This window comes from Centrocercus urophasianus, unplaced genomic scaffold (assembly GCF_019232065.1).
Source record: "Centrocercus urophasianus isolate 14NV4802_14NV808 unplaced genomic scaffold, USGS_Curo_1.0 seq_408, whole genome shotgun sequence".
Lineage (NCBI taxonomy): Eukaryota > Metazoa > Chordata > Aves > Galliformes > Phasianidae > Centrocercus > Centrocercus urophasianus.
Genome location: NW_024884987.1, coordinates 5,222 through 17,828, shown reverse-complemented (window position 1 = coordinate 17,828; position 12,607 = coordinate 5,222). Strand labels below are relative to the sequence as shown.

The 12,607-nt window shown below is 62.0% G+C and overlaps 2 protein-coding genes across 2 annotated transcripts in view; both read right to left on the bottom strand.

Moving 5' to 3' along the window:
* The window catches only part of LOC122168114 (prefoldin subunit 5), a 2,355-nt gene extending 2,167 nt beyond the window's left edge, over nt 1–188 (bottom strand). The window contains exon 1 of the mRNA XM_042833174.1: nt 93–188. Coding sequence (XP_042689108.1) covers nt 93–164 — 72 coding nt within the window. The 5' untranslated portion in view covers nt 165–188. The remainder of the gene's footprint in view (nt 1–92) is intronic.
* A 458-nt stretch (nt 189–646) lies between these two features.
* The window catches only part of LOC122168113 (separin-like), a 12,421-nt gene continuing 460 nt past the window's right edge, over nt 647–12,607 (bottom strand). The window contains exons 2-31 of the mRNA XM_042833173.1: nt 12,247–12,334; nt 11,130–12,158; nt 10,875–10,979; nt 10,627–10,747; nt 10,257–10,393; nt 9,908–10,101; nt 9,440–9,682; nt 9,079–9,223; nt 8,843–8,987; nt 8,421–8,623; nt 8,200–8,334; nt 7,992–8,111; nt 7,649–7,820; nt 7,359–7,487; nt 7,096–7,252; nt 6,777–6,886; nt 5,356–6,668; nt 4,900–5,285; nt 4,648–4,787; nt 4,095–4,308; nt 3,806–3,990; nt 3,586–3,713; nt 3,390–3,512; nt 2,753–2,908; nt 2,506–2,676; nt 2,311–2,415; nt 2,086–2,198; nt 1,924–2,007; nt 1,643–1,807; nt 647–851 (exon numbers count right to left, since the gene is read on the bottom strand). Coding sequence (XP_042689107.1) covers nt 647–851; nt 1,643–1,807; nt 1,924–2,007; nt 2,086–2,198; nt 2,311–2,415; nt 2,506–2,676; nt 2,753–2,908; nt 3,390–3,512; nt 3,586–3,713; nt 3,806–3,990; nt 4,095–4,308; nt 4,648–4,787; nt 4,900–5,285; nt 5,356–6,668; nt 6,777–6,886; nt 7,096–7,252; nt 7,359–7,487; nt 7,649–7,820; nt 7,992–8,111; nt 8,200–8,334; nt 8,421–8,623; nt 8,843–8,987; nt 9,079–9,223; nt 9,440–9,682; nt 9,908–10,101; nt 10,257–10,393; nt 10,627–10,747; nt 10,875–10,979; nt 11,130–12,158; nt 12,247–12,327 — 6,714 coding nt within the window. The 5' untranslated portion in view covers nt 12,328–12,334. The remainder of the gene's footprint in view (nt 852–1,642; nt 1,808–1,923; nt 2,008–2,085; nt 2,199–2,310; nt 2,416–2,505; nt 2,677–2,752; nt 2,909–3,389; nt 3,513–3,585; nt 3,714–3,805; nt 3,991–4,094; nt 4,309–4,647; nt 4,788–4,899; nt 5,286–5,355; nt 6,669–6,776; nt 6,887–7,095; nt 7,253–7,358; nt 7,488–7,648; nt 7,821–7,991; nt 8,112–8,199; nt 8,335–8,420; nt 8,624–8,842; nt 8,988–9,078; nt 9,224–9,439; nt 9,683–9,907; nt 10,102–10,256; nt 10,394–10,626; nt 10,748–10,874; nt 10,980–11,129; nt 12,159–12,246; nt 12,335–12,607) is intronic.

Genomic DNA, 12,607 nt, shown 5'->3' with positions numbered 1-12,607 from the left:
GCCTTCCCCCTAACTCTTCCCAGCCCAGCACGGCCCCGCGCTCCCGTTACGCCCCGCTCGCCGCCCGAGCCCCCCCCCCGCAACCCCCCCACCTGGTCCAGCTGGTTCTTGAGCACCTCCAGCTGCGGCAACGACAGCTCCGACACATTCACGGCCTGCGCCATCTTGGGCCGCCGCGCCGCTCTGGCCCCGCGCCGCCGCTCTCGGTGCACCTCCGCGTCGCGCCCCCTGGCGGCGGGAGGACGGCGGCACCACCGCGCAGCCGCCCCCCGCTCTCCCCTTACCCCCACCCCCCCAAAAAAACCCCAAAACTTCAAGGAGCCCCAAAGGCCGCAGAGCCTTCGCCTGTAAAATTAAAGTGCGGGGAGCGGGAGCCCCGTTGTTTCTCACTGATTCTGCCACAGCCCAAAAGGAGGCAGCACAGCCCTGGCAGCCCCCAGGAGGTGGGGGAGAAGAAAGGAAAAAAGGGGGGGGGGGGTTTGGGGTTTCGAGTCAAGCCTGCCCCCAGCAAGCACAGGAAGGCCACGTTCAGTAGGAACGGCTTTATTTACCTCTGACAATAAGAACGCAGCAATTAAAATAAATTATAACGAGACAAAAGCAGCCCCGTGACCACATGTGCAAGGGGGGTCTGAGCCCCTCCGCGTCACCGCAGGGCCACGGGGAGGCCGTAGGCCACAGGGGCGGCCCCGATGAGGTGCTGGAGGCGGGGGGCACGGCGGGCCTCGGCCACGTAGCGGAGGAGGGGGACCCCGGGGCCAGGAGCCCCCAGCCAGGCCCGCAGCAAGGCTTCGGCGTAGCGGTCGATGTCGCGGTCGGTGACGTCCCACAGGTTGCCCAAGACGAGGGGGCTGCGGGGAGCACAGGGGTCAGGAGGCAGCTGGGTGCCTGCCCCGCTCCGACCCCAAAAAAGGGGAGAAAAGGAGCTGAAAACGTCTCGCCTCAACGCAGCGCCGTGAGCGCTTGGTGCTGCTGCCACGGGCAAGGCAGAGCAGAGGTGGAGAAGAGCGTTATGGCCTATTATAAACCAGCCCTCAGAACACAAAACTAGGGGAAAAGGAGATCGAAACAGAGCCGGGGGTTGAGCTAACCCCAAGATCTCCTGCCATGCACCACCATCCACAAAACGGTGTAACAGGGGATGATTGAGTTAAAAATCACCCTTCCTTGGGCTGCTCGTGAGCCAAGATGGGGAGAAACCAGGAAGAAAACAGTAGGGATTGAGACAGTGATAAGATCTCCCAGCAATAGGATGGGCAAAACAACGAGGAACTGGGAAAGACCGAGCTATTGCTAATGGGCCCATTCCTCCTCCATCTCTCTGCGAGACAAAATGGGAAGGAGATGAGAAGAAAACGTCTGTGAGTCGTGATAACAGCAAAGAAAAAATGCTCACGGGTAAAGATCGAGGATGATCTCCTAGTGCTTAATGCCTCGGGCATTAAGAATTGGGGAAGATTATTGCCAATTAAAAAAGCTCTCTCTCCTTCCTCTACCTGTGACCTAAAATAAGGAGAGGCACTGAACTGGAAACACGTGGGTTGAGATAACGGGGAGATCTGGTGGCTTCGCATCACAGCAAAACTAAGTGGCACTGGGGCAGATGGAGCTGCTGTGACCACCAGGGCTCCCTGCTACTCACCAGCCGGCCATGATGTACTTCAGCACAATGCCTGCACCCTCCAGGCTGCCGCGCACGGCGAGAGCAGCGCTGCTGCAGCCGAAGAGCAGAGCGACAGCGCGGCACTGCAGCTGGGCGATGGTCTGCCCGTCCATCAGGCGGGCGCCTGCTCCGTGCCCTGCGTAGCTGTGAGGGAACAGAGCGGGCTGAGCGAGGTGCAGTGATGCCCAACCAACCCCCAACTCCGTCCCAACGCAGATTTGAGGCACCCAAGCCCACCCTCCGGCACCCCCAGCACTCACATGTACAGATCGTGCTCCAGCAGCGCTGCCTGCATCTGCTCCTGGCTGGGGACTGATCCTGTCACCCCTCTCCAGCCTGGTTCACTGCGAGACAGGAGGTGAGAAAGGTAGGAATGTGGACATTTCCCCCCCCCTCCTTTCCCTGCAACCTGTTCCTCTCACCTCTCGAACCAGCTGCGGAAACGCTCCTCAGTGCTCGAGAGGTTGTTCTGAGGGTTGAGGATGTAGAAGGTCCTGCTGGGGTCGATGCCGCGGCACAGCACAGAGTCTGCCTGCTGCTCCAAGGAAGGAGAGGAGCGACGACAAAGAGGGAAGAAAGAGAAGTCAGCCTCAGCCCAGAACTGGGGGTGCTGAGCCGCACGCAGAACTGGGTTTCCCCCCCCTTACCCTCTGTGTCAGGGCGTAGCTGAGGAGGAAGCGCAGGGATGGGAGCCGGGTGACAGGCAGGTCCCTCAGGCACGCCATGCTCTCCCAGGGCAGCTTCTGCAGGTGCTGCAGGAGGACGAGGAGGAGGAAGAGGAAGGTGAGAGCAACGCAGCAAACAGCAGAGCCACGTGAGCAGCAGCAGCACTGGGATCTTACCTTATCCAGTACCAGGATGACGGAACCGCCAGGCTCCCCTGTGCCGTTTTTCTGCTTGTCCAGAGCCTCCTGCAAGAGGAGCTGGGCTCTGCTGGGCTGAGCTGGGCACAGCCCCACGGCCAGGGCTCGCACATCAGCAGGGCTGAGGAGGGCAGCGGCGTTCAGCACCACCTGCAGCAGGGCACAGGCGTGAGAGGGGACGGAAGCCCATCTTCCATCCCAACCCCGAACCCAGGCAGCTCCGTACCTTCAGCAGGGTCGGATCTTTGCCCCACCAGCCACACTGCTGCAGCTGAGCACATAAACGGGCAGCTTCCTCAGCCAGCAGGGGATCCTGGGCTGCAGGGAGCAGCGCTGCCTTCCAGCAGCCCAGCACCTGCATTTCCAGCGTCTCAATGAGGTTCTGCAAGAGAACACAAGGAGTCAGGGGCAGTCTGAGCCCCCCAGGGGTGCGGGCATGGGGTGCATTTTGCCTTTTGATGCTCAGAGGGCTGAAGCAGCCTTCCTACAATGAAATGCTAAGGGAGATGGGTTTGCTCAGCCTGGAGAAGGCTCCAGGGAAACCTCGCTGCAACCTTTCAGTATTTAAATGGGAGACTGTAAACTGGAGAACAACTTATATCACAAGTAAATGGCCGTAGAACAAGGGAGAGTCTCTTTAAACTGAAAGAGTGGAGATTTAGGTTGGATGTGAGGAGGAAATTCTGTACCCAGAGGGCAGTGAAGCCCCAGCACTACAGCCCAGGGCAGCGTGGTGCTCAGGGCCATGGCTGGGATCCTGGGCAACCAGACCCAATGGGTGGCAACCTGCCCTCTGCAGGGGCTTGGTGGGCGTTAAGGTCTCCTCCAACCCAACCATACTGTGATTTTATGATTCTGCCTGCCTTCATCCTCTGGTCCAGCTTGAAACGGCACAGCCACCATTCCCGCTTGTCGGTGTAGCTGCTGGCATCCTTCTGCTCCTTCTGGATGGAGTCGAAGTCGCTCAGCACTGAGCTCAGTGGGGTCTAGAAGAGGACAGGAGCTGCGATGTCACCCCTGGGCTCATCCCCACCGCTTCACACCCAGCCCTTCCCTCACCTTGGTGAGTGCAGTCGGGATGCGGACAGTGATGGGAGCGCTGCCCCTCTCCAACCGCGTCAGCAGCAGTGTGTCCCCCACGGAGGCGGGCTGGATGCTCACCAGGGTCAACACACACACAGTCACCCCTGAAAAAGTCACCCACAGACCTTCAGCTCAGCCCTGAGTGTTTCAGGCACCAGGCAGCACCCTCTGGGGCTCCGTTTGGTTCAATCCTCACCAGCTGGGATCTGCTGCAGCTGCTCGCTGAAGCCGCTGCGCTCTTGGGGCCCCAGACCTGTGGGGCTGAAGATGAAGAGGTCCTGGAGCTCTCTGAGGTGGTGGTGGTGCGAAGCAGCATCCTTGTCCTGCAGGGTCAGCCCTTGGAGCTGCTCAGCCACATCTGCTGCCGATTTCTTCTCCTTACTGCAAAGGCAATCGGAGAGGAACGTCAACCCCAAAACCACCCATTTGCTGAGCCTCTTCCCAGCGATGCTCTGGGGATGATGGCAGGGAGTTTTGGGACCTACTGAAGCTTCCTGTGGACGATGCTGAGCAGCTGATGGCGTGTGGTGACCGAGACAGACTCAGCCAGCAGGTAGGCGGTGGTGATGGGGTCCTGATCACCCGTGGCCAGAGCCAGCAGCTGGCAGAGCTGGCTGTACAGCGTGCCGGGTGGGCAGTGGCTGATGCAGCTGAAGGCAGATTTCAGGAACCCGCAGGCTGCGTCCAGCGAGGAGGTGTCTGCAAAGGACAGAGCAGCAGATCTGGGATCAGGCAGCAAGCCCAGTGGAGACCCTGCATTCCCTGTGCTGTGTGCATAGAATTTCAGTTGGAAAAAACCTCTGAAGTCATTAAGTCTGACTGATAACCCAACGCTGACAAGCCCACCACTGCACCACGTCCCTAAGAACCCCCAGCTGCACATCTTATCAATCTGCAGGGATGGAGACTCAACTTTTCCAGGCAGCTCACAACAATCCTCTCCTGTTTTCCTCCCGCGTGGCAGCTTTGCTGACACACCACCCCCCTCACAGCTCACCCACACCTCCCTGCTCCCAAAGCGGCCCCACATTCGCTCACCATCCACGGTTGGCAGCGCTTTGTGCAGGGCGCTGAGGCACAGGGGCTCCGTGCTGCCCAGCCTCTGCCGTGCCAGGACCTCTCCACCAACCTCCTGCCGCAGCACCTTGAGCTCTGTGCCCTCCTGCCTGCATCGGATTCTGTCTGTGGGATAAAACAGAGCCGCTTGTTCCTCTTGCTGGGACCAGCAGGGACAACGCGCAGCTTGGGGTGCTGCGAAGGCTCCCAGGAATCCCATTCCCTTTCCCAAACTCACCCTCAGCTCCATCCTCAGAGGCTCGGAGCAGCTCCAAGCTGACGTCAAGCTGTTCCTCCACCTTTTCCTCCTCTTCAATGGCTCTCAGCAGCTCCCGTTCCTCGTCCCCTTTCCAGCTCGCAGCCCTGCGTGCCGCCCGCTCCTTTTTCTCTGTGCCCCCAACTCTGCGTCCCCGCCGGGACCGAGCGCTGCTCCCACAGCCTCTGCCCACGGAGGAGCTCAGCTGGGAGCCCCCCACCTCCACGGGCTGGGGGAGCAGAGCTCTCTGTTTGCAGCACACCGACTGCGGCGTCTTGCAGCTGGGAACGGGTGCTTTGCTGGCGACGGGGCTCAGCACCGATTTGAGACCCTCAGTGTCACCAATGTCGTCGCTGAACGTCACCTGCAAGAGGGGGACAAGGAGGTGGCAGGGCTGCACCTGAGGCTACCCGGCCTCCTCCTGCCCCACTTACCGGCAGCCGGGATCTGGTTTTCCCACGGGCTTTGGGTGCTTTTAGGAGCTGTGACTTGCTGAGTGGCGGCGAGGCCTCGCTGAACACGGTGAAGGGAGCCCTGGGGCGCAGGGGCATCGCAGCCCCCCGGCTGCACGCCTTGGCTGCAGGACAGGACGACTTCTGGCGCGGGGTGCAGGGCGCCGCCGCCGGCCGGATCACAATGGGAGGCACCTCGCTGTCCGAGTCACCCAAAGCGAAGACATCATCGGTGCCTGCGTGCTTGGCTTTCTGGCTCTTCTTCCCTCTGGGTTCACGTGCAGGGGATGCCACAGAGCCCCGTGCTTTGCTGCGGGGCCGGGCGTTGGGGTGCGGGGTGCAGGACGTTGGCACAGTCTGACCAACAGCAGCGGGCAGCTCCGCGTCAGAGTCGCTCACGAGAAAGGCATCGTTGCTATCTGCCACCGAGGGGGGCTTCGCTCCTTGGGTCGTCTTGGCTTTGAGCGCAGGGGATGCCGTGGTCGCCGCTTTGTTTTTAAGCCTCTTTAGTTGAGCTTTGTCCATCTTAGGCGCAGCCACTGCTGCTTTGGGCTCGGTGGGACTGGGCAGGGCTGGCTGCCAAGCCCAAGCAGAGGCGAAGACGGCATCCACAGAGCCTCCGTGCTCGGCAGCCAAGCGGCAAACAGCAGCCGTGGCTTTGGCAAGCAGCAGGCTGGCCCTAGAGACCCCCAGGCTGGGCAGGTGGGCGCTGCAGGATGCCAGGAAGGACAGACCGGCTTTCAGGTGCTCCTCCAGCTTCTCCTCGGGCCAGGGACCAGCCAGGCTGTGAAGGGCCAGCGTGGCGTAGCCGGTGGCCACCAAATCATCTAACAGCTTCGGTGCAGGCGCCTGGTGACCGTTGCCCAGCTTGTCCTGCAGCAGGACGGCGAAGCGAGGGCCCACGGTGCCGCAGCGCTGCAGGGTGGCCTGGATCAGCCCCAGCCCTTCGGCTGCGCTGCCGGCCGCCAGCTCGCCCCGCGCACAGCAGAGCAGCCAGCGGAGGCAGAGGGACGACAGGGTCAGGTCGGAGCAGAGGCAGCAGGGGCAGGCAGCGGGGTGGGCGAGGAAGGCAAGCCTCCTCTTCCTCTTGGGTTTCAGCTGCGGTGAGGAGCTGAGGTCGTCTGCTTTCTCCAGGCCGCTCACCATGGCCACGAACTCCAGCGCGGGGCCCTTCAGAAAGCCCTCATCTTCCCCAGGGAGCTCGGAGCCCTCATCCTGCTGCTTCCTGCTCTCTGGTTTGCCCTTCCTGGGCAAGATCTTCAGGGGGCCTCGCTGCTTCTCATCAGCCTCGAACTCTGCAGAGGTGAGGGTGCTTTGAAGAGCTCCTCCAGCAGCCCCCTATTCACCTAAGCCCCAGAAGCAGCCCCCACCTCTCTTTGCACAAGCCCAGAACAGGGACTCACCGGTGCCAGACTCCAGGAGGAACAGAGCCTGCTGCAGGTTCCAGTGGCTCAGCTCCAGCTCGCTCTGCTGCAGCTCCAGCTGAGCCTTCAGCACCAGGAAAGAAACGCACCTATGGGGAGAAAAACAGCCCTCAGAGCCCTGAAAAGCCACGGCTCAACTCCCAGTGCTGTTCAGTTTGAACTGGCAAGCTGAACTCCTGGGATTACGTGCCCCAGGACAAACATCACAGGAGCTGCTTGCTCCAGATCCAACTGAGCAGGGGACACCAAAGGATATCCCTCCCCAGGGACGGGGCTGCCCGCATCCACGGTCACTCACCATCGGATTGCCTGCAGTTTCACAGCCAGCTTGATGGCCTCCAAGCAGAAGGCTTTGGCTTTGCACATCACCTCCACCCTGCTGAGGAGGAGCACCAGGCGCTCTGAGCAGCTCAGCACGTCAGCCAGCACTTGCCACTTCTGCAGCACGTTGTCCCCTGACAGGAAGGACGCGCTGGTGACAAAGCTGCTCCTCCCAGGGAGGCAGAAGGAGCACGGGTGTCCTTCCAGCTGCTCTGTGGCCCACGCCACCCCTTCGCTCACCACAATCCATGAACTGGATGTCTGCTGTCGACTTGTGGGAGCCCAGCACGTTGCTGCCCATCAGGAGGAGGATGATGCTGCGTAACAACTTGTGGGCTTCGCTCAGAGCTGTCTCGGGCGTCTTCCATCCTGCATGAGAACCGCTGTGGGCACTGGCACCAATTACCTGGCACAAAACCCAGCCCTCCCTTCCCAGTCCCAGGAGGGGTTTGGGGGAACCTCTGAGCTCTGTGCTTGCCCAGGGTTTTGCCCACGGCGCGGGGAAGGTTTCCAGCACCTCAGAGGCTCACCCTGTGCAAAGATGTGCTGCCTGAACTCTGGCGAGAGGTGGGTGGGCGGCAGGCTCAGGTAAGTGGCGGTCAGCTGCAGCACTTGTGCTTGGAGCATGTACCAGACCTTGGCAGTCTTTTGCAGAGCTGGGTTCTGCAGCACCTCCAGCAAGAGGGCAGTGCCATCTTCGATCTACAGGAGACAGCGGAGGGAGAAAGTCACTATTTGCGGTCCAGGGAGCCTCCGTGGCTCAGGTGGGCTTCGGTCAGAAGCAAGAGGATCGACTGCCAGACAGAACTGCCGAGGTCTCCTCCTGCCTCCCAGCACCACAGACAAAATAAAAGGGCTTTCAGGGAGACTCACGCGGTGGCTGGCGCAGTACAGCTGGCTGCGGAGCACGAGGCAGGTCTGCTGCAGCAGCAGGTAGGAGTCGCTGTCCCTGTCAGCTCTCTGCAAGCAGGTCTCAGTCTCTTCCAGGAAGAGCTGGAAGCCAGGGGGTCAGTATGAGGGCTGGGGCTGCAGGACCGGTCCCCAGCTGCCCTCCCCTCCCTCTCCTCCCCATGGTGCTTGCCTGGGCATAGCTGGGGCACTCCAGCTGGAGAAGCAGTTTGGTGACCTGGCAGAGAGCGCTGGCTGTGCCCAAGCCATCCCCAAGTGCTCTGCACAGGCCTCGCACCAGCAGGTAGCACTCCATGGCTTGCAGGGGCTGGAGGCAAGAAAAACCCACAGTACGATCAGGGACGATGCTGTTCTGCTGCTGACATTTTGCCTCCGCAGCCCCAGCAGCGTTACCTCGTCCATCAGCCTGTAGAGAGCTGCCGTAACACGAAGAGAGGCAATGGTCTGCTCCAGGCTGCGCACGGCTGGGATGCTCTGAGATGCCAGCAGCTGCTTCCACAGGGCCAAGGCATCGTCCAGGCTCTTGGACTGAGCTGCAGGCACAGAACGGGGCTGAGCAGCTTCCTCACAGCACAAAGCCTCCACCAGCACCATCAGTGCGTGCAGGAGGAAGGCGCTTCCAGCAGTGCCACCACCTCCCCGAGGGCCCTTCCCTGCTCTGCCATGGAGCACCGCCTGGCACGCTCCTCCCCTGCCCACATCTACCCCACCGCCTCCCCTTCCTCAGGGGTTATCCTCACTCCCAGCCCAAATCCAGGCACCCCAGGGGAGCCCCTTCTTACAGGGTGAGCGACCCAAACCCGCTGCGCTCTCACCCAGCTCAGTCACCAGGTTGAAGGAGATGCCAGCGTTCAGGAACGCGTCCTCCTGCAGCCTGCTTTCGTAGTTGAGGTCGTTGGGTTCAAAGTCTTCCAGGTTCTTCTGTCCCAGAGCTTTGACTCTCTGCTCCCTCGCTATGCCCTGCAGCAGGTTACAGGCAGCAGTGATGCAGGTTAAAGGGCACTGCAAAACACAGGGACACGTTTGGGCAGCCACAGGAGCCCCCACTCACCTCCTCCAGCTTGGACTCCAGTGTGCAGATGTAGAGCCAAAGCAGAGCCTGCGCCCGGTCATCGAGGAGCTGCTGCTGGTTCTCAGCACTCCTGGGCACCGAGTCCAACAGCCTCAGAGCTTCGTGGACGGAGTCCAACGCAGAGCTGCCAGAGATGGGAGCTGAAACACGGCCTTCTGCCCCCGCAATGCATTGTAAAAAGAAAAGACACCCAACACCCAAACCACCCCCAAAAGGGCAAACACCGGGGCAGCACTACTCCAATCCCTTGCTACTCCGACCCCTTCAATCCCTCCGAAGCTCCCAAGGGGTTTCGCAGGGACGCAGGACGGAGCCCAGCCCTCACACCCGTGGCACCCACCAGTCGGTCTGCTGGGCGTAGTTGTGGTAGCACAAGACCTGGGCCAGCTCCACCAAAGCGGTGGCGCGCTCGTGCAGGCGCCCGCTGTCCTCCGAGCAGATCTCCAGCAGGTCGCAGAGCACGCCGTAGCGCTCCTGCCCCGTGTCAGCACGGATGCTCTTGTAAGCCCTCAGCTCGGCGAAGAGCACGGCCACCAAGGTGTCCGCGTCCAGGTGGTGAGCAGACAGTTCTTCCTTCAGGGTTCTGGTGGAAACAGGGCTGCGTGGGGACGTGGTGCATTGCTCCACGGCATCACTTTAACCACAGAATCGCAGCACGGTTTGAGCTGGAAAGGACCTCAAAGCCAGACCTCCTTACCGCCCCAGTTTTAACACTGAAAGGAGCCTTCGGGTCTCCTCGGAGCCTCCCCCACGCTGCACAGCCTCAGCTCCTTCAGCATTTAAAAGCACGGGAAGCGCAGCTCCTCACCTCAGCTGCAAATCCTCCGCTCCCTGCTTCACGCTGTCCGTTTTCACTCGGGCCCAGAGGCCGATGGGCTCCGCCAGCAGCTCCCCGATGCGGCCCTGCAGCGACGTCAGCCACTGCACGCAGGATGCCAGCGCACTCTCCAGCCGGCCCAGCTTTCGGTAGCTTTCCACCTGCAGCCTGAAGCATCTGTGCAGCTGCAGGGAGAGCACAGAGATGCTTCAGCACCCTGCGTGCCCGCCAAGCCCTGCAGCTGCTCCCCCTTCCCGGGAACAGCAGTTGGTCTGCAGCCTCTCCTCCGCTCCTGTGCCACCAGGTTGCAGCTCAAACCCTTCGACGTGAAGCTGCTCACCTTTTCAGGGGGTATCTCTGGAAATCCAAAGGCATCGATTTTCTTCAGTCTCTTGCAGAAGAGCTCAGAGATGGAGCTGGCTTCCTCGTGAAGGTTCTGGCTGTAGAAGATGTACGCCAGCTTAAACGTGCACGATGCTGTTGAGAGGAAAGAAAATGAATACTGAAGACGTGTTGGGAAGGGATTACCCCACTCGCTCCTCTCCCAGCAGCAGGCCAGCCCCTTGGCCACATGTTCTGGGAGGCAGAGGGACCCTTCTCCCTTGGTGCTCCCCAGACCACAAGCAGGAGGAAGATGCTAAGCTGTGTGCGACCACGTTTGCCCCAACCCGATGCCAGGGAAGCAGGCTTGGTGCTATGAGGATGCTGACCGGTAATGTCGAGGTACTTGGCTTGCTCCCCCTGGGGAAGTCCCTCCAGAGCCTCCAGCAGCTGCATCACGGTGTCCTGGCAGCCCGATGTCAGCTGCTCCTGCCCTGACCACCCGGCCACCTGCGAGGGATGCAGTCAGAGCTGTGAGGTTCCATGGAGAGCCTCTCAGGGACCGCAGGCACATCCCTGGGGAGCTCCAGCAGCCCCTGTGAGCCCCATTAGATGCTGTCCCCATCACCTGCAGTACCTGGCAGGAGCGGAAGGTGTCACAGGCCATGGTGGTGAAGAGCTGGAGGCTGTGGTACAGCAGCTGCTTCAGCACAAGTTGCTGCTTCAAGCCATCAGGAGGAACCTGAGGGAGAAAGAAGAAAATCAACTGCATGGCCACAGCAGCAGCAGGACCGGTGGGGACAGGAACACCACTGCCACGAGTGCAAGGCTCGCAATGCCTCCAGCAGTCCTAATTAACAGGACAGCCCTCATTAACCCCCCAAAGCCTCACCACGTCCAGCAGCAGGCTGAGGACACGGCAGTGGCCCTGCACAAAGGCGCAGAGCTGGAGCACGTCCTCCCGAGGCAGCGGCTGCTGCTGGCTGCTCCTGGCACGCTCAGCGAGGGACGCGGAGACGAACTGGCAGCCCTCGGCCAGCACCCTGAGGAAGCGCCCTGACGCCTTCGCTGCACCACCCAGCGCCGCCGACGCCTGTGCCAGGGCCGGCCCTGCTGAGCCCCCGTTCTTGGCCAGCACCCGGCTCAGCCGCACGCCGCCCTCCAGCAGGGCCAGGGCCTGGCCGAACACCTCGGAGCCCCCCAGGAATCCTCGCGCGTCCCTCAGCGCCGCCTCAGCCTCCCCGTAGCAGCCGTTCTTGCAGAGCTGCCGGCACTGCTCCAACGTCAGCTCCAAGAAGCAAAGGGCCTGGGGCAGAGCAGGCGGCCGCGTCGCATCCTCGCGCAGGGAGTTCAGGACACCCCGCAGCTCCTGGGCAAAGCAAGCCGAGGATGGAGCGTGGTGGGCTTTGGAGAGAGCGGCAGCCGCCAGCGCCTGCCGGGCTGTCTGCGAGGTGAAGAAGGGCGGCTCCAAGGGCAGCACGGCCCCCTCCTCGTCCTCCAGGAGCAGCAGGAAGCGCAGGGCCTGCAGGCGGTCCCCCAGCGTCCCCGCCGCGTTCCACAGCGTGCAGAAGGCGCTGTGGGCAACGGCACCGAAGTCGGCAGACGGCGCACGGCGCTGCCGGTGAGCGCAGAGCTGAGCGTGGAGGAGCTCCGCCGCCCGCCTGCGGGCATCGCGGTGGCCGCGGGCAGCCGCGTTCTTCAGCAGGTGGAAGAGGATCTTCTCCAGGTAGAGAGGGGCCGGCGGGGCGGTGGAGGCGGTGACGAAGCCCCTGCAAGCCGCTTGGGCCAACGCCAGCACTTTGTTGGTGTGTGTGAGGCTGCAGCTGGGCTCTGCCAGGCGCTGCACGCAGGCCCGCAGGATGCGGTCGCACACCGCGCTCTGCACGCTGCCCGGCACAGCCGTGATGCTGGAGAGGCATTGCTGCAGAGGGGATGGAAAAAGGGCATTGGTGTCCAACTGGGGATCACTCAGCAAAGAGGTGGGACCCCCCCATCCCCCCTCAGCTCACCGACAGCTCTGTGAGCAGCTCCTCTGTGCCCTCCGGGCTGGCGGTGAGGGACACAAAGTCGGCGCCTTTGAGGCGCTTCATGGCAGCACTGGGGGTGCAGAGGTGGGGTGAGGTGGGCTGGAAGGGGGGCACAGATGCCCCACTGTGTGCAGTCCGCCCAACCTGAGCTCCCATTTCCCCCAAAAATCCCTACACCCTCAGTGCTAAGTGTCTCCCTGAGCCCCGGTGTCCCCTCCCTCCCACCCCCCCCAGAGCTCACAACAACCCCACTCCCCACCCCCCAGAGCTCCCAAAGCTCCACGCTCCCCTCAAATGCTCACAGCCCATCCCCCCCAAAGGGCCCTCAGGCGTCAGACTTCCC